This window comes from Clarias gariepinus, chromosome 5 (assembly GCF_024256425.1).
Source record: "Clarias gariepinus isolate MV-2021 ecotype Netherlands chromosome 5, CGAR_prim_01v2, whole genome shotgun sequence".
NCBI lineage: Eukaryota > Metazoa > Chordata > Actinopteri > Siluriformes > Clariidae > Clarias > Clarias gariepinus.
Genome location: NC_071104.1, coordinates 22,831,449 through 22,855,131, shown reverse-complemented (window position 1 = coordinate 22,855,131; position 23,683 = coordinate 22,831,449). Strand labels below are relative to the sequence as shown.

General features: G+C 38.4%; 1 protein-coding gene across 3 annotated transcripts in view; it reads right to left on the bottom strand.

Annotated features, from left to right (window-relative positions):
- The window catches only part of akap11 (A kinase (PRKA) anchor protein 11), a 28,705-nt gene extending 5,595 nt beyond the window's left edge, over nucleotides 1-23,110 (bottom strand). The window contains exons 1-9 of one of the 3 annotated variants that reach the window (XM_053496086.1): nucleotides 23,020-23,110; nucleotides 16,978-17,070; nucleotides 13,316-13,426; nucleotides 12,117-12,170; nucleotides 11,750-11,881; nucleotides 11,240-11,483; nucleotides 6,751-11,032; nucleotides 6,094-6,249; nucleotides 5,029-5,115 (exon numbers count right to left, since the gene is read on the bottom strand). In XM_053496086.1, coding sequence (XP_053352061.1) covers nucleotides 5,029-5,115; nucleotides 6,094-6,249; nucleotides 6,751-11,032; nucleotides 11,240-11,483; nucleotides 11,750-11,881; nucleotides 12,117-12,170; nucleotides 13,316-13,426; nucleotides 16,978-17,040 — 5,129 coding nt within the window. In that variant the 5' untranslated portion in view covers nucleotides 17,041-17,070; nucleotides 23,020-23,110. The remainder of the gene's footprint in view (nucleotides 1-5,028; nucleotides 5,116-6,093; nucleotides 6,250-6,750; nucleotides 11,033-11,239; nucleotides 11,484-11,749; nucleotides 11,882-12,116; nucleotides 12,171-13,315; nucleotides 13,427-16,977; nucleotides 17,071-23,019) is intronic. The other 2 variants (XM_053496087.1, XM_053496088.1) reach the window with 2 other exon arrangements.
- Between the last annotated feature and the right edge of the window lie 573 nt (nucleotides 23,111-23,683).

Sequence of the window (23,683 nt, the reverse complement as noted above, 5' to 3'; positions counted from 1 at the left end):
CCTCCATGGTCTTGAGACTGTGCTGGGAGACAAAACAAAGCTTCTTGCGAATGAACATACTGTATGGTTGTGATGATGGGTGATTAGGCTGCAGGTACTGCCTCACGCTACCAAGAGGGACAAGGACACATGCAGTCAAAACACAAAACCTGAGAAGAATCGGACAGGAATTACAAAGATTTGTCTGTGGCTAGCACATGCAAAACCATTCCTTTTTTTGGTGGGTTGCCTTGCTTTTGCACCTGTTGGCACTTTCATTTGCACCAAAGCAGGTGAAGCTGATTCACAATCACATGTGCTTCCTAAATGGACAGATTGAGATCCCGGAATATTAGATGAATTGGTGTTATTGTTGTTATACTCTCTCTCTCTCTCTCTCTCTCTCTCTCTCATATATATATATATATATATATATATATATATATATATATATATGTGTGTGTGTGTGTGTGTGTGTGTGTGTGTGTATTACTATATAGGTCTAATCTGAGAAGCTGTAAATTAGTGATTTTTGAGGCTGGTAACTCTACAGTAAATGTGCTTCTTCTCTGAAGCAGAGCTAAGTTTTGGTCTTGCTTTCCTGGGATAGTCTACATGAGAGTCAGTTTCATCATGGTGATTGATAGGTTTTCAGATATACTATACAAATGAGGTATATAAAACTGCATATTTTGGATGCCTTAGCATTGTTTTAGAATATAAACAGAACAGAAAGGAAATAAACAATCAAGAAAGACAACGGAATTAGAAAGTGTGTCCAAACTTTGGTGTCTTAACCCACACACACACATGAGAGAGAGAGAGAAAGAGAGAGAGAGAGTAAGAGAGAAGGATCAGCCATAACATAAAATCCACAGACAAGTAAAGTTGAACACTGTTATTTTGGGCAGCAAGTGAAGTGTCAGTTCATGATGGTTATGTGTATGAAGCAAGACAAATGGCAATGTAGGGATCTAAGGGCCAAATTGTGATGGCTAGATGACTGGGTCAAAGCATCTCCAAAAGAGTCAGTCTTATGGGGTGTTCCCAGTATGCAGTGGTTAGTGTTACCAAAAGTGGTAAACATACTACAGGCTCATGGGTACACAAGCCTTACTGATGTGTGCAGAGAGAAAAGGCTATCTTATTTGGTCCAATCCCAAAGGAACATATCGTGCTCAGTTTGATGAGTGTCATGCCAATATTGGACTTTTGATGATTTTTTTTTTTTTTTATGAGTAATTGTTTATGGACAAATAACTAGACAACATACAGTCGTGGCCAAAAGTTTTGAGAATTACATAAATATTGGAAATTGGAAAAGTAGCAATTTGCATATACTTCAGAATGTTATGCAGAATGATCAGATGAATTGCATAGTCCTTCTTTGCCATGAAAATTACTTTAATCACAATTCAATTCAGTTTTATTTATATAGCGCTTTTAACAATGGTCATTGTCTCAAAGCAGCTTCACAAAAAATTTAAGAATTTTTTTTTTTTTTTTTTTTAAGTCTCAAAAAAACCTTTTCACTGCATTTCTTTTCATTAAAGGACCTGCTAAGATTATTTCAGTAATCGTTTTGTTAACTCAGTTGAAAATGTTGACGTGCACAAGGCTGGAGATCATTATCTCAGGCTGATTGGGTTAGAATGGCAGACTTGACATGTTAAAAGGACGGTGATGCTTGAAATTATTGTTCTTCCATTGTTAACCATGGTGACCTGCGAAGAAAGACGTGCAGCCATCATTGTGTTGCATAAAAATGGCTTCACAAGCAAGGATATTGTGGCTACTAAGATTGCACCTAAATCAACAATTTATAGGATCATCAAGAACTTCAATGAAAGAGGTTCAATTCTTGTTAAGAAGGCCTCAGGGCGTCCAAGAAAGTCCAGCAAGCGCCAGGATCGTCTCCTAAAGAGGATTCAGCTGCGGGATCGGAGTGCCACCAGTGCAGAGCTTGCTCAGGAATGGCAGCAGGCAGGTGTGAGCACATCTGCACAAACAGTGAGGCCAAGACTTTTGGAAGATGGCCTGGTGTCAAGAAGGGCAGCAAAGAAGCCACTTCTCTTCAAAAAAACATCAGGGACAGATCGATCTTCAGCAGAAAGTATAGTGAATGGACTGCTGAGGACTGGGGCAAAGTCATATTCTCTGATGAAGGCTCTTTCCGATTGTTTGGGGTATCTGGAAAAAGGCTTGTCCAGATGAGAAAAGGTGAGCGCTACCATCAGTCCTGTGTCATGCCAACAGTAAAGCATCCTGAGACCATTCATGTGTGGGGTTGCTTCTCATCCAAGGGAGTGAGCTCACTTACAATTTTGCCCAAAAACACAGCCATGAATAAAGAATGGTACCAAAACATCCTCCAACAGCAACTTCAATCCAACAATCCAACAACAGTTTGGTGAAGAACAATGTATTTTCCAGCACGATGGAGCACCGTGCCATAAGGCAAAAGTGATAACTAAGTGGCTCGGGGACTAAAACAGTGAAATTTTGGGTCCATGGCCTGGAAACTCCCCAGATCTTAATCCCATTGAGAACATGTGGTCAATCCTCAGGAGGCGGGTGGACAAACAAAAACCCACTATTTCTGACAAACTCCAAAAAGTGATTATAAAAGAACGAGTTGCTATCAGTCAGGATTTGGTCCAGAAGTTGATTGAGAGCATGCCCAGTCGAATTGCAGAGGTCCTGAAAAAGAAGGGCAACACTGCAAATACTGACTCTTTGCATAAATGTCATGTAATTGTCAATAAAAGCCTTTGAAACATATAAAGTGCTTTGTAATTATATTTCAGTACATCACAGAAACAACTGAAACAAAGATCTAAAAGCAGTTCAGCAGCAAACTTTGTAAAAACTAATATTTGTGTCATTCTCAAAACTTTTGGCCACGACTGTACATCTATGATTAAAGAAAGTCCCAAGAATTTAGACCACAAGTTAACTTTTTTCTGATATTAAAACAGGGTCAGAAATATACATATAAGCCCATAGCATCTTAATTTTCTGCTAGTGATCCTGATTAACTGGAGCTTGTAGTTTCTTCAAATTAACAGCAATTGTGGGATTGACCAGCACACAGTACAATGGGGAGGTCCAAGGGATTCAGTGCAAAAGGTTGCAAATTTACACAAGTCAGGTATGTCTCCTGCAGCCAGATGAGTTCAAAGAATTGTACATGACAGTCAGGAACAAAACAGGAAGCACTAAGGAGTAAGGCTTTAATGAACAGAAAGCTCACAACAGCGTCACTTCTAACACTTCAGAGAGTTTTCCATGGCCATGGACTGAATGGCTAGAGAACAAGGAAGAAGCCCCTGCTCAAAAGTCAACAACTTTAAAGCAAACCTTACAGTTTGACTAACATTTGCAGCTGAACACATGGACAAAAACGAGACGAGAAGCAAACACGAATGCAAGGCAATAAACCTCAACAACTGTTAAGCATGGTGGTGGTAGCATCATGCATGGGAGCTGCTGCGCTGCCAGTAAACCTTGTGCAAAGTGGATTAAATCATCAGCTAGACAGATAGCTGGGTGTGAAAAAGATAAAACAGGCCAACTTTAAGCTTTTGATGTCTCAGGAAAAAATTGTTTGGATTGTGCTTAAAATTTGGGTCCAAAAGCATATTAGGTCTGTGGTATGTATATTTTTGACCATGAGTGGTGACTTGATAAAATGGTTCTATTAAAAATGTATGTTTTACATTTATTTTGTCCCAAGGGGAAAAAAAATAACACAGGAAGCTCAACACTGCCATGACATTCATTTTCATGACGAGTGTAGGTGACGGCAACTACTGTAAATATATTCTTAACTTACTGCTATTTTCTTGCCTGAGAAATTATTATTACTGAATATAGAAATATCTGGTAGATGAGTCGAACCTCACACATTTATTTTGTGTATATGTTTTTTAGAATTTTATATAGTACTCCATAAAAGGCTTGTGCCACTCCTCATTTCTTCATAATTAAATCTACCTTAAGGCATTAATCAAGGGAAAAGGTGCTTAAAGATACAATTTAAAAATTGGTTGTTTATGTAACTACCTCAGCAGCAACCTTGTTTCCCCTCTCGTCTGTTAAAACCACTCAGCATTCAGCAACACCTGTATACCAATCAACGGCCTGATCGTCTGTCATCATCTACAGTACATATGTTTTTTCAGTGATTAATGCCTTAAGGTAGATTTTTTAATGCTTGAATGATCCATATAGTAGGTCACTGTGTGGCTTAACAACCACAAAAAAAAAACATTTAACTGAAACTGGTTAGGTATAACGACTGGACTGAAAATGAGAGCTAAAAAAAAAGTCTTTCAGCAAGCGAGGAGAACTATTCCTCCAGACAACATTAAAAATATAAGAAAAGACTGGCTCTTTGGAAAAAAAACTATAAAGAAATGAGGGATGGCTCAAGACTTTCACACAGTACTGTATGGCAGAAAAAAAAGAAAAAAAAAACAACAATATCCTTGAGAAGGGTTTTCCCAGTCCGCCACACAAATAAATCAGCCCAAAGGCAATACATTCAACTGTACTTCGTCTCATTAAAGAGTCTCACTGTGCTACATTTAGATTACATTTTTCTGTTCAGTGAAATGAAGTACTGACAGTGATCTCCATTGCCACTTGAACATCTGAGTCATTTTCCAAGTGGAACAGGATCCTTATGAGAAGCAGGGGCCAGAAGAGTCTCCCATCACTCAGCCATGCAGCAGACAGCAAAGACAGATTGCTCTTTTGTCAGAGTCAAGATTTCACAAAGAACTGACAGAAGGAATTAACTCCCCAACCCTTCCTACACCCACTCACACATATACACACACACACAATTTAATTCATTAATTCCATTTGTTAAAACCACAGAACAGAGACCAACAAAGAGCTGTTGTGTTCCAAGGTGTGCTACAAGGCAAAGTTGCTACAGTCACACAGACACATTTTCAACACTTGGTGATCAAAGCTCTTACATCATGCAGACATTTGAGAAAACCCACGCTGACTATACTCAGTTTCCTGCTCTGCACCAACCTGTCTGATGGAGAGAAGGACAAATGCTCTTCATACATTTCGCCCTCTAACCCCAGACTGCTCCAGCTACTGCTGTTCCCATTACTGCTGTAGGAAAAAAGAGGAGCACTGAACACTGGGCAAGCACACACACTACCAGGTTATTGCCATGTCACTGAGGATCTTACTGTACATACCCACCTCGAAGAACGCTTCATGCTTTTATAACATGCTACCTCTCAGATTAATATCTAGCAACACACAGTTAAGACAACTCCGTCTGCACCAAGGCTGTTATTTTACCCCACCAGTTTACTGGGACAAGGACAGCAGACGAGTACGTTCCTGGAGTAGAGCTTGGTCTCCGATGCAGAATTAGCATTCTGGAAACACTGCCCCGAAATAGATAAATAACTGCTTACAACCACACCTTTCGAAAATATTTTGATGCCCACAGATGGCTTTCATTATCCAAAAATAGCTGCTTGCTTCCTCCTAAGATAAAAGTTTGTGCCAAGAAAGATTTTCAAATACTCAGCCAAGGGGAAGAGGTCATTTAACATCCTAATTGAAAAAGGAAACCTCCTAACTCCTAAAATACCAATTTCCATGTCTCTAGATGTTTTACAGAGCATTTGGTTTTGCTGTTTGTGGAATGAACAATTTTCCATAAGTGAGTGCAGTATCTATAAAATGAGAAAGAAATTACTTTTGGCATAGATGAGTCGTCGTTTTGGGAAAACCTAAGTCGTATAAAGACCTCAAGTTAATGTCCAAAATACAGAGAAGCCAGAAACATAATCCTCAACAAAATGTCACAGGACAATTTTTTATTTTTTTTTGCATCATTTGCAATCACTTATTTTATTTAGTTATTTTGTTTTGGACGTCTAAATTAAGCACCACTGTTCCAGCTTCTTGAAACATTGCACTTATGCATTGCATTCTCTGGCATTTCCTAATCATATCCTGTCAATTGTGAACAGTGTTCAAGTGGAAAAATATAAGTGTGTTTAGAACCCGAAAAGCCGGTGAGGGGTTAGTAATCCAAGTGAATTTCTTCAAGCTACTGAACCTAAAAATTACCTGTCACTTAGATGATGGAAGCTACTACTTTCATCAGGATGGTCTTCTTCGAAGCTCAGATTAGACCAGCTGCCAAGACTGTCATCCCCCACACTTAGATTCAGCTGCTGACTGACAGTCGACTCGGTCACGTTGACACTCTCACTCCCAGGGGCACTGAAACCCACATAGAGTAAATAGTCGCTCAAGAAAGCAAAGATGTTTTAAAAGTAAGACATGTAAAAACTATGACTGAAGAGATGCTTGAAGTCAAAGCGTTGGTTGCTTTGCTAAAAGGAGTATTGCTACTTTACTTTACATGCACATGTCATTTATTAGATTGATGAGACGAATTTGACCATAACTATACACCAAATACCATCATACTGTAATTAGAGTATTATTTTTCAACCAATGGAAAATTTTTAAATTAAGGTCACATGTAACCAAATTGTAATAAAATCACAATGAACTACATTGTAGCAATTCAATATTTGTAATTCAAATCAAATCACTTAACTAAATTTGTCCAATATTACATCAACACAGGAAAGGTTAATGACTAAGAAACCCACAATATTTGAGTAACTGATGAGCCATATTTCTACAGAGGTACAAACTTAAGTTATTTTATATATATTTTTTTTTTTTACAAAACTAGTCATCTTTGTTGTTTACCTGAGGTTGATGGTTTGGCAGATGTTGGACAACGCAGACGTCATGATCTCTGTGGTGAGGCTTTCTGCGAAGCTTGCGCCATCATGTCCAATCCCACTGTCCGCATTTAAGCTGGTGCTGCTATGTTCCTTCTTCGCTTTCTCAAGTGCTGCAGATACCATTTCTTCAGCAAAAACTGCTCTCTTGTCCAAATCGATGTGGATTTTGGGAATTTCAAAACCAACCACTGTGTCCGAGTCTTGCTGCATTCTCTTCTGCATTCCATGATACTTAAGGTGACAATTTTTACAAAAAGAGCAATCTTTTGCTTGACAGTACCGACAAGCCTTGTATGCCTCTGTCAATTTCTCAGTGAAAGAACCGAGGTCCAAAGATCTCCTCTCTTCTGCTGTCTGAAGAGCTGTAGACCCTAGAGTCATTTCCAACGTGTCATCAACAATCTTCCTGGCATAATGCTCAATTACTTGCATAACACCATTATTGTAATTTCCATCATCTAAGCTGCTGGTGCTGTGATACTGCCTGTTTTTCCCACTGTATGACAAAACTGAACAGGAAAATGCAGTTTTGATTAGATTTTCTGCCATGTCTTCAACATTTGACTTCCGGTACAGGCACGAGTCTGTAAGTGATTTTGGAAGCCTAATTGAAGATGTTCTTAGCTTTCGTGTGACATCACATGTAATATTGTAAGCCAAGGACTCTGCAAAGTTCACAAGTTCCATGTATTCCTTCCCACCAACGCTTTCAACATCTTGACAAACGCACAGAATGGATTCACTAGAGGCCCCTTCTTGACCTGTGGCGAGAATAGCAAGAGACGACTCAGATGGTGGGATCTTGCAAATGCCGCGGCCGCCCTCTTGTTGTAAATGTCGAGATGAGCTCATTCTTAGAGTGGACTTCTGCTTGATTTTCTGTGCAGCATGAGCTAGGCCTGCTTTAATAGATTTATAAGCCAGCTGACTGGCATACTGATCAAGGATAAGTTCACGGTTTCCTCCATCTTTTTTAAGTACCTTGATAACATATCCTGTATAATCATCAGTAGCTTCACAGCTTTTGGATTCAGACTGAGACATGAGGATTTTACTTGAAGTGTTACTCTGAGGACTAGGAACTGGCAGAACGAGATCATTTGACCACTGGTTAGTTTTGCTGACAAAGTGACAGTAATCCCAGCCACCAGGGTGTGGCTTATCTGACTTAAAAGATCCTCTTTTGACAGTTTTGTGACGGCAAGGGCTGGAACTCATCATCCTCTTTACATCACTGATGACCTCCCCAGCAATTTCTCCAGCATAAGTCCACAAGGAGTTTAAGGTCTGTTCTGAGAATTGTGCACTATGTAAAGCAACATTCTCATTGTCTTTTTCCATCTCTGGCTTACTCACATCACCAATGCTTAATGTATCCATCTCGGTTGCCATGGAAACAATATGGCATGCTAAACGCTCAGCATAACGCAAAGCACCTTTTTCAATCATTTTGTTTCCCACACTGGGACTTTGCTCTGTGTTTTGGGCTGCAGTGTTGAGACCCTCTTCCTGCTCATCATCATCATCTTCATTGTTGACAGCTTCCTCAGAAAGGGACCTCATAAGCCTCAGCATGAATTCCTCTTTCTCTGAATCTGAGCCCTCTTCCAGTCCTGGAGTGGGCTCGTAATGTGGCGTGGGTGGGGGGGTGGCAGGGGAAAATTCTTTTGCAAGCTTGCCCTTGAGCTTCTTTGAAAATTGTTTAAGCTTTTTCTCACTCGAGATGTCTGATGGTTGTTGGGGAGTTGAAGGAGGAGTGCCAGGGCTTCCATTGGCTCTTGTTCCAATGCTGCCATTAAGAATGTCTTCAGAGACAACTTTTCTGCTCCCACGAATACCCCCTTCAAAACTGGGCACTTCCAAAGTATCTTTTATCACAGAAGGCTGGACTTCTGGTGAGAATTTGTCAAGTGGGCGTATATTTTTTAAGCCAGATTGACAAAGTGTTTTATCCATGTTCTTTGAAGTTAAGTGAGGCTGAGAAAAACATGACGACTCATTCAAATCTCCTTTAGGAATTAAAGACAAAATTTTCTGTGATATGCATAAATCATAATGTGGTGAACTCTGACATGCCACATCCTGCGATTTTGCTGTACCAGTACATGTAGCCATTCGACTCCCTATATTTTTACACAAGAAATCAGCACAGTCGTCCACTTTTTTCTTCATTTTGCTTGTGGACACAATGTCAAATGCTTCACCTACTATTGTCTCAACCATAGCGCCAGAAACTTTCTCGAAACCTTTTCCCACGGAAGGTTTCTCAGCAGCACTTGTAGATATATTCCCAAGATTACCGCAGACATTACGGATTTTGGAAATACCTAGCACTGACTCAGAAAATGTTGCAGAGGATGTGTTTGAAGTGGAGGTAACTGCCCTCCCTTGGGAACAAACGCTTCTTTTGGGGCTGCTCTGGCAAGTGTGACTAATGCTGGACTTATACCGACACATTTCCTCTGGGTTCTGCAGGTACGATAAAGCTTTGCCAGCTGCAGGGACGGGTACACAACTGGCCATGCCAGAAACACAGTACAAAGCTTTCTTTACAGTGCAGCCATCTTCTTCTTCTTGATTACCAGTATGGACAAGTGACTCTAAATTCTGGTAACTTGACTGGGCATTGCAGATTTTTGTGGTCTGTGAAGCATCTTCTGCACTGACATAGCAGATATTGTCCAATGACACACTTATGGCTGCCTGTGTTGTGAAAGTCACATCAGCTTGGGAAAGTTCTATGAAAGCTTCTTGAAGAACTGATTCAGAAAGATCTGAAGCATAAGAACAAACAACTTCCTCTTCTTGTTCAAACGACCAATCTTTTGGGGTAAGAGGTGTAGAAGGATGAGAGAATTGGCATACCTCCATAATTCCCTCAAATACTAATTCCTCAGCAAGATCAGCTGCAAATCTCGTAACAGTGTTGTTAAAAATCTGCTTTTTTACAAACAGAAACTCTTTCAGAGCTCCGGAGACTGCTTCCCCGACAAGGAAACCAGCCAATCCATTTATGGCACGCTCCTTTAATACATACGCATGGCGCATTCCTATCTCTTGAAAAGCCATATGAAACACTGAAGATGTTAGCCTAGCAGCTAAATGGCAAAGTGTTGTAGTGCAGGACGACACTCCTTTCTGTAAATCTCTTAAGGCACTGCCGATGCTCATTTCAACCAAGTCTGTAGCAAACTTTTGAATCCCATCCTTCAGAGATTGTGAGTGTGATTTGGCAATAGTGACCGTCTCCTGAATCTCTGACAGTTTCATCAGATGTCCATTAGTGTTTTTGAATTCTTTGTGGCATACACAACTCAAGTTCTTATTAATGTTAATATCAACAGGAGAAGAGTACCCACACACAGTTCCGAGAATTTCTTTCGAGAGATTGTTTGCAAAATCGGAATAAGTTTTATAGAGCGTACAAAGATCCTGTGGTTTGCGCAATTCTGAAACATCTCCATCTAGTTTCCAAAAACACTCCAAGGCTCCTCCTTCTCCCAGAGGACTAAATGCTGATGAGTGAACTGGACTGAAGAGTCCCCCGTTCTCCTCACAGGATGTCCTCACTGGTCGTGGAGAATCTGGCGCATCTGAATGTATGCTATACGGAGATCCTGGTTTAAGCGGAGTAGGCTTCTTGATATTGGCTGGAAGAGTCCTGTGGTCAAACTTGTGAGGGTTCATTGCTGTTGTTGATCCACCTTTTAAATCATATTTACTAATAGTGCCGTCAGATGCCTTTTTTTTCTTGGTGACGAGAACCTGTTCTTTTGGCACCTTCATAGTAGAATCAAAACACTGGTCCAGATCATCAAATTGATCGAAACTATCAAAAAATTCACAAACCTCTGAGTCAGAATCTTCTACACCTTCTTTAAGAACCGGGATCTTTGGAATGTCAAGCTTTGCCTTCAGACTCTTCTGATAACCAACCTCGTCTAAAAAAATTATGGGACTTGGACTAGAACAGTCTGAATCATCAGACTCAGTAAATGATGTAGAGGTAACACGTCTTTTTGGTAGGTTACTTGGTGTGGCTCGGTTACAGTCATTATCTGTACCCCTGCAATATGTTGTCGGTGACTTCTGTATGGATCCGGTCACATCCGTAATTGACTTCTGTTTACTCTTGGACTTCTTGGAGAAAGAACTAATTATAATACGGGACCCAGATAAATCTTTGAAATGGGAGGGGAGAGTTTGGGAGGCCACATCTCTCTGGTTCTTCTTGTTATATACAACTGGAAAACAAGAAATGCCATAATTACAACTGGTATATTTAAAGAACTGGTAAATAAAATGTAAAGTTTAATAGTTTTTGTAGAGCTTAATTGATAAAGAATGTGAGACGGTTCTTGACATAAAGAGCTAAACATACATTGATATTAGTAGTGTGTTAGTTGCACATTTAGAATGGGGTATTGTAGCATGGAAAAGTAGTGAGTAACCTGTGTCTTCCTCTTCCAGATGTTCAAAAGCTGTAACAAAATCTTCCTCGATAGAAGAAACAGACTGGTTCGTGTCATCATCCTCAGCTTGACATGACTCTGATATGCCCCTCTGTAGAGACTGTACCTCCAGAGCATATCTTATTCCTGTTGTATAACGGTTCAGTAGACCCAACATAGTACAAACACTGATCTGTTGAGGGCTGCCATGTCTCAATATGCACATGGCTCTGGATGAGTTAGTCTGCAATTAGGAAAGCAGACAAAAACTTCACAATGTGTGGGCTAAACATGTTTGAGAAAGCAACGCAATCAGCAATGTGGCTTGATTATAAGGTCTGTCTGCCTACAAACTTATTCCTATTGTCACACAAAGAACCCAGCACACACCTAGAAAACCGCAAAACATCACAAAAGACACTTAAGATCCTAGAAAGTAAATAATCCAGAATCAACCACACATGCATATGTGCGTACATTTTAAGCAGTTTGCCTGGAAGATGAATGTACCTGGGACTTTCCGTCTTTTCTGTCTAAGGTTCGCTTTGGATCTTTGATGAGCAGCACTTCTTCATCTCTGAGAGTATGCACATGTAGGGATCTCAGCAATTCCAACAATTCTGTAGAAAGCGAGGTCACAGCCTGTACGAGTCACAAGTAGATTCGTGTGTTTATTTTGAAGATCATTTGGCAAGTCTGAGCAGCCTTTCCATGACACTACTGCAGGTTTTGTGTCAAAATATTCTAAACCATCCACAGTATATGCCAAAACTGTCAGTAAAATATTCCTAGCGTCATTAGCAACGTCTTAAACATATACATAATGATCTATTAAGTCTAATTTGTTTATTGCAAACTGCAAACCATGAATACTTGCCTGTAGTGTGAAATCCTCGCCTTCTGTAGCACTTGGTAAGCATATGAAATGTATCTAATAGACAGAACACAGCCATGTCAATGTAAAAATATTAGTAGTAACCATGGATAAAAGTAGCCTGGTAAGGCATATAAATAAATTAATAAATAAATAAATATATCTTGTAACACTGTCATTAAAACGTTATTCTCTGCTCTAATTATTATCTGCTTCGAAGTTGTCCCAAATTGCCTCTGAACCATCCCATGTTTTGGTCGGTCGAGATTAGAGATTTATTTCTTTTTCCCAAATCTTCCAAGTTTATGTACGTATAGCAAAATAAGTTGTGATGGCTAATGATATTCTGTTTAATTCCAAAAGCACAAACAGCAGAGGAAGAAAACAAAATGAACTGATGAAGGTTGTTGTAACTGTACTGGCAAAAACTATTTAAAACTATTTTCACCACTTTTAGTAATACAGAATATTGCCAAAGAATTTAAAAAAGTTCATAAAATTATCAGATCAAACATGCCGTATTCTCTATTGTAATATTTTTTATACATATTCTTCCTGATTGTGATGCTGTACTGAGAACACGGATTTTGCTTGTGGCATCTTGTATGAAGCCCACATCAAAGTGCTGCCAAATTTAAGCCCAAATGCCACCTCAGGACTAATAGCATATTTGAGGTCTCTGGCAGATTTAATTAAGTACTTAAGATAAACTCTGACGCAATTATTTATACCGTGAAACTTACATTGAGGAAGTTATTACAAAATCCTTCAGTTAACCAAGACTGTGGTTAAAACCACCAATGCATGCTTACAGTAAAGTCCAGAATTATTGACACACAACAGAATGACTGAATAAAATAAATGGCAGAAACATGAGGCAATGCTGGGAAGGCCATTAGACCAAGACATTATAAGAGAATTGAGACGTTGTTGTTGACCTGCATATGTCAAGTAAGAAATGGATCAAATACACAAAGCAATTAATTATATTTAAAGTCAGAAAAAAAACTTCTGGAACAGCTGCAAACATGTGGTGAGAATAGATGAAGATGATCCACTTGCACAAATACAATCAAGCTTAAAATGTTTAAAAATGAGAGCCAAGATTCTGCTGTCATACTTCATTTTTTTTTTTTTATGTGTAGTAATAGAAACTGTATTAATTTTTTTAAGAATACATATTTTTTTGTATATTATCTTACTTGTTGCAGACACTGTGACTCTCTAGCGTGCAGCTCTGGCACCACATTGCTCAACTCCTTCCTGTTCCTTAAAAGGCTCCTCAGGGACAGGGCTGAACTCTCACGGACAGTCTGGTCATACAAACACAAAGCAGAATCAAGCTGTTAGTCCCTTCGTTCAAGTTTAAAAACTGCTCAAATGAGTTTAATGACAACCAAGAAAATTGCATCCATCATTTAGCTCTAGGAGGATAATGACGAGTGCTGTAGTGTGCTGAAAATTGAAAGCGTAAACTATTCAATGGCTTTCCCACTGTTGCCTTAACGCCAACAGTATTAACCAGCTGGACGGAACCGGACTGAATTACTACACTGCTGGATATTTTAAGTCTTTTGGCTTCAAGGAAACAAAGGCAATAATTCCATTCTAATATGTGTAGCAGTATATCATGTGTCAGTTAGACTCGAGTTTTAATGATTTTCCTGAAAATAAGACGCTCTGTGGGTTCCCTTAACAAGGTACGGAATTTTCCTATAGAAAGCCCCAAATTATGCCTTGGCCGTACATCTCATTCTCAATATGTATAAACTGTTATTACCTGGTTGTCGCTTTACAAGGATACCGATTTTCGTTCATTTTATTAAATTTCATGCCATCTACCTATTTCCCTTGTGTTCACCTATTTTGACGGCACTCGCTCTGCCAAGTAGAAAGACATTAGGAGATGGTGGCATGAAGAGCTTTGCGCTCTACAGTCTTTCATTTCAACCGCTGGTTATGAGAGGTTTTGCTGAAAGATTACTCACCGCAAATCTTCACAGTCTATCTTTATTCCAACCACGCTATTCAGTTTACATATCTGACTGTTATCCGAATTTCTGGCATTTCCCATATCAAAGTATTATGTCTCATATATTGGATAGCATGGCCGCTTTCTGAGCAGGTGATCTGGGTTCGAAACGTTTTTGAAGTCACTTGGGACAAAAGAGGAAGGCGACTACAGCGTCCTCTGCTGCTGTTCTGGAATCACGATACAGACTTCCTTGTGGATTTTCTCTGTCCTAAATTAGAGGTTATGCATCTTAAATGTGCAGTGTGGTTCTTTCATGAACTTGGCCAAACCTCACATGGCCGTTGTCTGTTGTAATTATAATGAAGTCTCTGTTGTAAGATGTAATATTAAAATCATTTCACTGTTCAACCACATTATTAATAATAGAATTGAACTTAATTGTGTTCTATACAAAAATCGGCAATTCATTTTATTCAAACTGTGATCATGATTTTTCCTTTTATGGTGTTTAAGACATCTTAATATAATAAACTGCTGTAGTATTGAGGGTATTAATGGTCTATGTGATTATGTGTAAACATTTAAATGCTATCCTAGTTCTTGTCATTCATTCTTTCATCAATTAATTATTTAATTGTAATGTTTATACAGTAGTAACATTATGAAAGATCCCTTTTTTGCTTACTTTAAATAATAAACTGCAGTAACTAATTTTTTTTCTTTGCTTAACATTCATTACTATGCAAATTTAAAGCCATGGATTGACCTGCTATCCATTCTTTAACAAACATTAGCCACAGTTTCCTAAATACAGAGCTGCCCAAACCTCCGACTTCTCTCCGTCCCTGTCAGCTAGCAGCTGCCAAGCTCTCCACCACTAAACTTTTTTACTTTTCTATTACTTCTACTCTACTGAAACCCAACCGGCTTCCTACAATGAATTTCTATCCTGAACCCGCTGTCCACATTCTTTCTATTTTTACCCCTGCCAATCCATTCTGTATCAGGGAAATGAGCACGAGATGGATCTCATCATCTTTTGGGTTACATCCTGTTTCTATTGCTTTCATGCTCCCCAGCAAATCTGTCAGATATCTCTGCTCCCATTTCCAGTCTGAGGTCCTGCCTTGCCACTCTTTTATGTGGATTAGACTGATATTCTTAGGGGGGAAAACAGAGCTCTCTCTTTTCGTGGCTAACTTTACTGAAAGAGCTTTTGCCCATTTTATACTGACAAAGAAATTGATCATTGATTTAAGTCTGACTTTGTCCATCTTACAGCACTAAGCGCTTTCCCACATTCCTGAATTAGGATCCCAAACTGGTGCGATGTCAATATGTTGAAAATCATTGGCCTTCATCAGGAAGTTTGTCAGAGTTCAGCATGGCACATAACTGTGTGGGAGAAATCCTAGGCATTAAAAGAAAAGAAAAAAAGACTATTTTTGAAATTTTAATATGTACCAGTGAGACGTTCGGACGCACCTTTTAATTCTATGCTCTTTTCTGATCATTTCTTTCTACATTTTAAAACAATGTTGTCGGCATCCAAAATATGCAATAATCTTACTTGAACAGTTGATATTAAACTGTCTGCTACTTATGCTCTGTAAAGCCTTCATAACGGCTCTAAGTAACTCTAAATGAGTTTCTCCTCTGCAGTTGAGGCAAGTTTTGATCTTGTTTTCCTGGGAAGGTCTTCATGAGAGCCAGTTTCATCATGGTGCTTGAAGGGTTTTTGCAAATGCACTTGGTAATACTGTTCTTGCAAGAACTGTTCCAGAACAGCTGACATTCATGTCTTAAAATAACCACTGACTGTTGTTGTTGGTAATTACATTATTCCACATGTGTTATTTCACAGTTTTAAAATTTTCAGTATTGGTTTAGAACGTAGAAAATCAATCCAAACTTGTGTCAAAAACTTTCGACAGGTGTGTCCAAACCTTTGACAGATGTTTATATATCAAACATATAAAGATATGATATTTCTATAAGTTATTTAAAGGTGGATTTTAGGAGGATTGTAGGTTTTTCATGCACAGCTTTGAGCCGTCACTATTGGCCGTGTAAAACCCCCTTATGAAGCAGGAAGAGCAACTCTGCTAAAACACCTAAATTCTAAACCTATTATATAGGTTATATGTGATATAAGGCATGTGGCATAACAGTTCTGCAGACTCAAGTTAAAAGTAAGAGGGAATGTACTGTAGAAAGGCGCAATTAAGGACATTCCTCCACCCCACTGGTTTTTGCTGATCCAAACCCCTGTTCTTGCCATAGCTCAGTTTTTGATGTGGTGTGTAACAAAACACTCCCTGTTTGTCTGTCTGTCATTGAAACCACTGGTGCAGGTCTCTCAAAGTTTATTTGTAACTCAGTAGCAGACAATATCTCACAGCCTGAGATCTGCTTCTATATCTCTTTTTTTTTTTTTTTTTTAATGGAAAGCTATCCTTCGTGTACATGATCCAACAGTGCAGCCTCGACTTTCATTGCTATGCAGATCATACACAGATTTATAAGCAACATCATTGTCAGGTCTAATCAAGCTACTCTTCCTGTGCTCTCTTCCTTCACTTCGTGTCATATGCTTTACTGATTTATTTTCCACTAACCTGTAGTGTGTGTTACTGGTTTTTTTTTTCGTTATTGTATTTTTCTGTTCTGACTCCTGCTTTGTCAATAGTACTCAATAGTAATAGTAGTAATACAAATAATTATGGCTTGGTATTAATAACATCAACAAGAACATGAACACCCACAATAACACTGATATTAATATTACCACTATTACCACTATTAACGGCAACAATAAAGAATAATATATCGACTTTATATCATTACATTAAAAAAACGGTAAAGGCTTTTCTTTAATAACTAGGATACCTCTTTCCTGATGCTAGCACGGTTCTTGAGTGGAACACCTTTGACCCGGGCACAGGCATCCATGGCAATGCGGAGCTGGGCTGGGAGGCCACACTGTGAAGAAGAAGGAGGAATAACAGGTCAGAGGTTTTGCTAGATCAATCATACAGCCATGGCCCTGAAGTGAAACTTTAAATTTTAACACAGGATGGAAGTTTTGTACGAGGCCGAGTTAAAAATTAGTCACACTCGGGTTATACTAAATCTTCTGTTACTGTAGCTTCTGTTCATTGTCTTATTGGTGCTTTCCTTTCACAGACATGTCTCCCCAGTCAGTGCTGTGCAGGTGTGAACGTGTCACATCATTACATTTGTAACTTCGGTGAGAGCAAATGGATGCACCACTTGTGATTTGCACATAATAACAGCATTCCTTTTTTTGTGTGGTCTAAGGGTGTACCCGATACCGTTATTTAGTGAAGACTTTGTGCACAATATGGAGAAAGTGTTTTGTGGTGAAAAAATGCGTACGAAAAGTTCAAGTAGAGAAGTTCAAGTAGAGAAGTTCAAACAAGGTAGCACAAGCGTGAGCCATCAAGAAGGAGCCGACACCCATCCATGGCTGACAAAGGTTGAGCGTACATGTAAAATCATTTTGTCGAATAGATGCATGACAGTGGATGTCCATTACGTTCACACAGTAAGTCAACCAACCATCAGCTAGAAAATTGGTGCTGACAGTTTTCTGAGATTCTCAAGGGCCAGTATTGGAACATTGCCAGGAAAAGGTTCAACAATTAACAGTGCTCGTTACTGCGAGATGGTTACTGAAATGCTGAGGCTAAAACTTCGGATTAAACACAGAGGACCGTTATCCAGGGGCGTTGTGTCGGCACTGCAAAATCTTTCTCTCTTTTTGTTTTGAGCTGTTAAAGCATCCTCACTCTAGTCCTGATCTTGCTCCATCAGATTTTCACCTGTTTGCTCGATTAAAAGCAGCCCTCGAGGATTTACCTTTACTACGAATAAGTGAAAACAGCGGTGCATTTGTGCCTAAAACATTTTAATGGGGGAATACAAAAGTTTGTTAACAAATGGACATATTGTGTATTGAAAAGCTATGAAATTATTTTGAAAAATTATGTATGTCTTTCCTAAAAAATAAGAATAAGAAAGTAAATAACAAATTCTACATCCAAAGTACATATATTTTTCAATTTACCCTACTAGTCCCATTTGATCTGTTTTTCCAACATACAAAGTAAAATAATTTTTTTGTTGGTTGTCACGGAAATTTTGCGAGCTCACTCACTCGTGGCGGATCATGGTGCCCATTACCGCATCCCACCTCACCGCGATGTGATTTCAACATCACAGCGTTTAACATTAGAAGCTGCAAAATGATTAAAATAACCTAAATTTCCTTTTAAGGTGCAGTTTGTCATTTTTAGAGACCTGACTGAATAAGCATTTACAAACTGCACCTTTAATATTCCAAATCTGTTTACAATACATGTCATCATTTTAGTATTTTTATAATGCAATGATAAATTTAAAATGCAGATTGACAAAGTCTAAAAATTCTTCAAGATATGAATTAAAACCTAATTAAATTGACATGTCAATGAATGCTGTAAAAAAAGTAGGTGTATGTTTAAACAGCTCATGTTACCATTATCTTACCTAAAAAAAATAAATAAAAAAAAAACCCAGGCCGTGTCTGAGCTCATAACATTCTCCAGTAGCCTAAAACACAGTGTAGCTGTCTGATGGAAGATATTATCTGCATACATCAAAACAAAAGCGTACACGCAAGATTAACGAGAAAATGATCTGACTGATTAGACCAATCGGCCAGCATCAGCCTTAAAAGGTGTTTTTTCCGGATTGAATTAAAACGAAAGTCTTTAGACCATTAGACGATCCAATAGTGCCCATAATCACATATGGTTATTTCAGATAAGGTAAACTGTGGATGTCCAAAACAGGTGAACTGTATTCTGCCGGATAGTACACCTCAGCAGTTTCTGGATTTTGTTTACATGATTAAATATAACAATGTTTTTAAATCAATCAATCAATCAATAAATAAATAAAAAAATTAAAAAAATCAGTAAATAAAATGAAGAAGGCCCTTGTATTAGCTGGGTATTTCACACACACTGAAAGCTTATCTTCTGTAATGTAATCAGCATCACAGAGAGAAAGTTCCCTTTCTTTCCTAAGTAAAGCTAAAATAGGTCAGACTTTTTAGCAAGAACATGCGTTGGTGGGTAAACAGTGACCGCAAGCCGCTTCGCTCTCTCTCACTTTCTCACACACACACACACACACACACACACACACACACACACACACACACACACACAAACACAAACACACAAACACACAAACGCACACAAACGCACACAAACGCACACAAACGCACACAAACACACACAAACACACACACAGACAGTGGAGGAATCTATTTTACCAGTGAAAGGCTACCACGAATGGATTCTCAATTACAAGAACACAAATGTGGGGCAAAACGTGGGAGCTCAAAGGGAGAAACAGTGCTCAGAACACAGAAACCAAGAAATGTACATTTTATAAAAGTTTTGCATTTCGCGCCTAATTAGGACAACAATAAAATTAATGATACTGTGATTATTCTGAAAATTATTGCTGTTGCAATTTTTTTGGCAATTAATTATTAATTATACAGCTCTAATGTCCAGGCATTTAAGTACAGTATTTTATTGTCTCAGCTGTGCATACACTTTACTACAACATGACGTATTAAGAACTAGGAATCAAATAGCAGACATGCTAAATAAAAAATGCCATATGTTAGTTATTGCAAATAAGCATAACCTTATTTTATTGACCAGAAATAAGTTATAAATTTCAATTCTCTTGTGTGCCGTTTCATGCATCACCACACTAAACCGATTCTGTGTCTAGTGTATGAGCTTCTGAGTGGTGCAAAAGAAACGCATTATTATGTTGTTACATTATCAAAGGTTGCATTTGTTAAAAATCCTTCGATTGGCCCTTTCCTCCTAACTGGGCAAACGACTTTATATACTCGTTATATACTGTACACCTACACCAGTCTAAAACATTACCGTTTCTTTATAATTCTACAGGTGATACACTCTGAATTATTAACACATCGGCATCCTGGATGGTAGGAGTGAATAATCTGCTTTTTTGATATTTAAAAAAAAAAAGTTTGTTTTGAAATATCAATTACGTTGAACGACAGAGATACGTGCCGGACACGATAAAATTGTAGCTTTTTTGCTAACTCTTGTATGCAAAGATATAATTAGTTACTCATATTCAATTCAGTTTTGAAACTGATGAATCAAGCTAAGGTATAAAACTTTAGAGTTATGATAACCTTTTTTTATGTTCAAGGTCTAAAAAATTCTAACAAAATTGAAAAAAGTTACAGTGGGGCAAAAAAGTATTTAGTTAGCCACCAATTTCGCAAGTTCTCCCACTTAAAAAGATGAGAGAGGCCTGTAATTTTTTTCATAGTTATACCTCAACTATGAGAGATAAAATAAGAAAAAAGAAATCTGAAAATCACATTGTAGGACTTTTAATTAATGAATTGGTAATCTCCTCGGTAAAATAAGTATTTAGTCAGCTCCAAACAAGCAAGACTTCTGGCTCTCTCAGACCTGTAACTTCTTCTTTAAGAGGCTCCTCTGTCCTCCACTCGTTACCTGTATTAATGTGGTCATCTGTTTGAACTCGTTATCAGTATAAAACACCTGTTCACAACCTATGGCCAAGACTAAAGAGCTGTCTCAAAAACAAAATTGTAGACTTGCATCAGCCTGGGAAGACTGAATCTGCAATAGGTAAGCATCTTGGTGTGAAGAAATTAACTGTGGGAGCAATTATTAGAAAATGGAAGAGCAGTGGACATACAAGACCACGAAACATCATGCTTTGGGGCTGTTTTTCTGCAAAGGGACCAGGATGACCTTTTTGGTAATGGGCCAAAATACCAGCAACAGTGTGTGAAAACCTTGTGAAGACTTACAGAAAACGTTTGATCTCTGTCATTGCCAACAAAGGGTATATAACAAAGTATTGAGATAAAATTTTGTTATTCACCAAATACTTATTTTCCACCATAATTTGGAAAAAAAAATTCTTTAAAAATCCTACAATGTGATTTTCTGGATTTTTTTTTATTTATTATTTTGTCTCTCATAGTTGAGCTATACCTATGATGAAAATAACAGGCCTCATCTTTTTAAATGGGAGAACTTGCACAATTGGTGGCTGACTAAATACTTTTTTGCCCCACTGTATCTATAAATATGATAGATACAGAATCATAATATTATTCAAATCAGCACCTTGGAATCATAATAATAATTCAATTTAAGGATTCAAAGAACTTTATAAATCCCAGAGGGAAACTGCTTTGATTAATTTACCGGGAAGAAAGGAAAAAAATAGATTAGACAGGAAAAAATAACATTAAAGAAATAAAAAAAGAAAAAAATAACACTAAAAAGAATAGAATAGAATAGAATAGAATAGAATAGAATAAACGTATCGGGTGGTGACTGGTGATTGCCATCTTGAGTAACGAGTAACGGCAGGACAGCTGTTCTCTTGGTGCAGTATGGACAGTTTGTTAAACTTGTATGAACAAATGTATCATTTAATTCACTCTGCATGCATTTAGTACATGGAGACTAACAGCCTATTTTGAATGTGCAATTCTAAACTGGGGTCTGGGGAGAGCAATCAATCAATCAATCAATCAATCAATCACTCAATAAAAAAATAAATGTTACACTGAAGTCAAGTGTTTGTTTTTTTTACAGTTATTCTTTAATATAACTTGTGGACATTGGAATGTAGGAAGGCTTCAAACTGAACAAAGGTCTATGGTTCCAATAAATAGTTAAAAGTTTTGTTGCAAATATTTCAATTGTGTGTCTTATACTGAAATAAATCTATGGAATGCATTTTTTCCCAAGTTGCTGGAGTCCCTGAGGAGTAAGTTCATTTATCTTTTACACTGATTATCCTATACAGAGTCGGGGGTCACAGTACACACAGGACAGGGTGTCAATCCATCTCAGGGCAGGCGCACACACACTATAGGCAACTTTGGAGTGCTAATTAGCCTCATCTGCATGTATTTGCAACCAAACATGGGAAGAACATAAAAAGTCTATGCAAACAGACCAGAGGTGGGAATCAAACCCTCGACCCTAGAGATGCGAGGGCACAATGCTAACCACTACGCCACCGTACCACCCTTTTATAAGTTCCACAACACTTTATACACTTCCTGCTTTATTTTAAAATAAAATTAGAGATTAAAGATGAAGTTGTATAAAATAAGTGAGCTAGCAGTGAGTGATGTTCACCCTAGTGACAACTGACCAAATTCATGGCAACGATCAAATGAGTGGATTACAACGTACAGTATTTATAATTACTTATGTGACGTATCTTAAAAAAAAAAATACACATGCATGTATGTCACCAGGTATTTATCACCTCAGGCAGGTAGCACGAGAGGGCTGGATAATTCACACAGGCTGACTGATAGACAGATAAACAATAAGGATCACATTTTTAAAAAGCCGTGTTATTTCCATACATCACGAGTGTTGCTTACACACGACTGGCCTCTGCCTGGGCTCTGCTCATGTCAGGCCTGAGAGTGACATGCGTTAGGCTAGATTCATCATCATCATCATCATCATCTACAGCTGATCCCTAAGCTGGAGACCCCGCAAACACTCCACTCCACAACCCTGATCGTATTCTGTGCTGTCTAGGGATTAGCACTACTCAACAAAAAATGTTTTTGTACATTTCCCATAAAGATTTTATTTTATTATAACGCTGAGATTACGCTACAACGCAGCTAGCTTAGCCAGCTAGCATCGAGTGAACGCAGAAGCTATGCTAAATGTTCATCGTTTAGCAATCTTAAACCGATTACATCACGACAGCGTTTTTAATGACGATATCTGTGAATCAGTGTCACTGTCATAAAATATTACCGTTTCTAAACGTGTCTCTCACCTTTGTTGTCACAGCCACGCAGTGAGCTGTTAGATGTTTCTGTCTGCCTTCTCTTCATGAAAACAAGTCACACAGGCCAAAGCAATCGCACCAGATACAGCGGCGGCTCTGCCAGGACGAGCGCAGAGTCAATGATAGCCTCGTCTCAGGCACATCTCTCTCTCTCTCGCTCTAAGTCTCTAAGGGTAGTTTACTGTGATTACAAATATGGACATTTATATTGCCAAAGCTTGGATAAGACTTTGGGAACAAGTCACAGAATAATTCAAACAAATATACATACATTAAACTGTGCAGAGATGGCACTGTGGCGTCTTGGTTAGCACTGTGGCCTCAGACCTCCAGGGTTAATGGATTTTTCCCAAATTGCCTGTGTGTGTGTGTGTGTGTTTGTGTGTGTGAGATTGGCACCCTGTCCAGGGTGTCCCCCATCTCAGGGCCACCCCATGATCCTGTACAGAATAACCAGCATAGAAAATAAATGATTAATTTAACTTGGGAAGGCAAAAAAAAAAAAAAGAAAGAAAGAAAAAGAAACATTAGTTAGATAAGAGGACCGGTGTCTTTCTTCAACTCTGTTACTGTAGAGCTTTAATGATATGAATCTGTAGATGTTCTCATGCAGGGTCTCAATTGGAGGATTGTCTCGTTTTTTTTCTCTTTT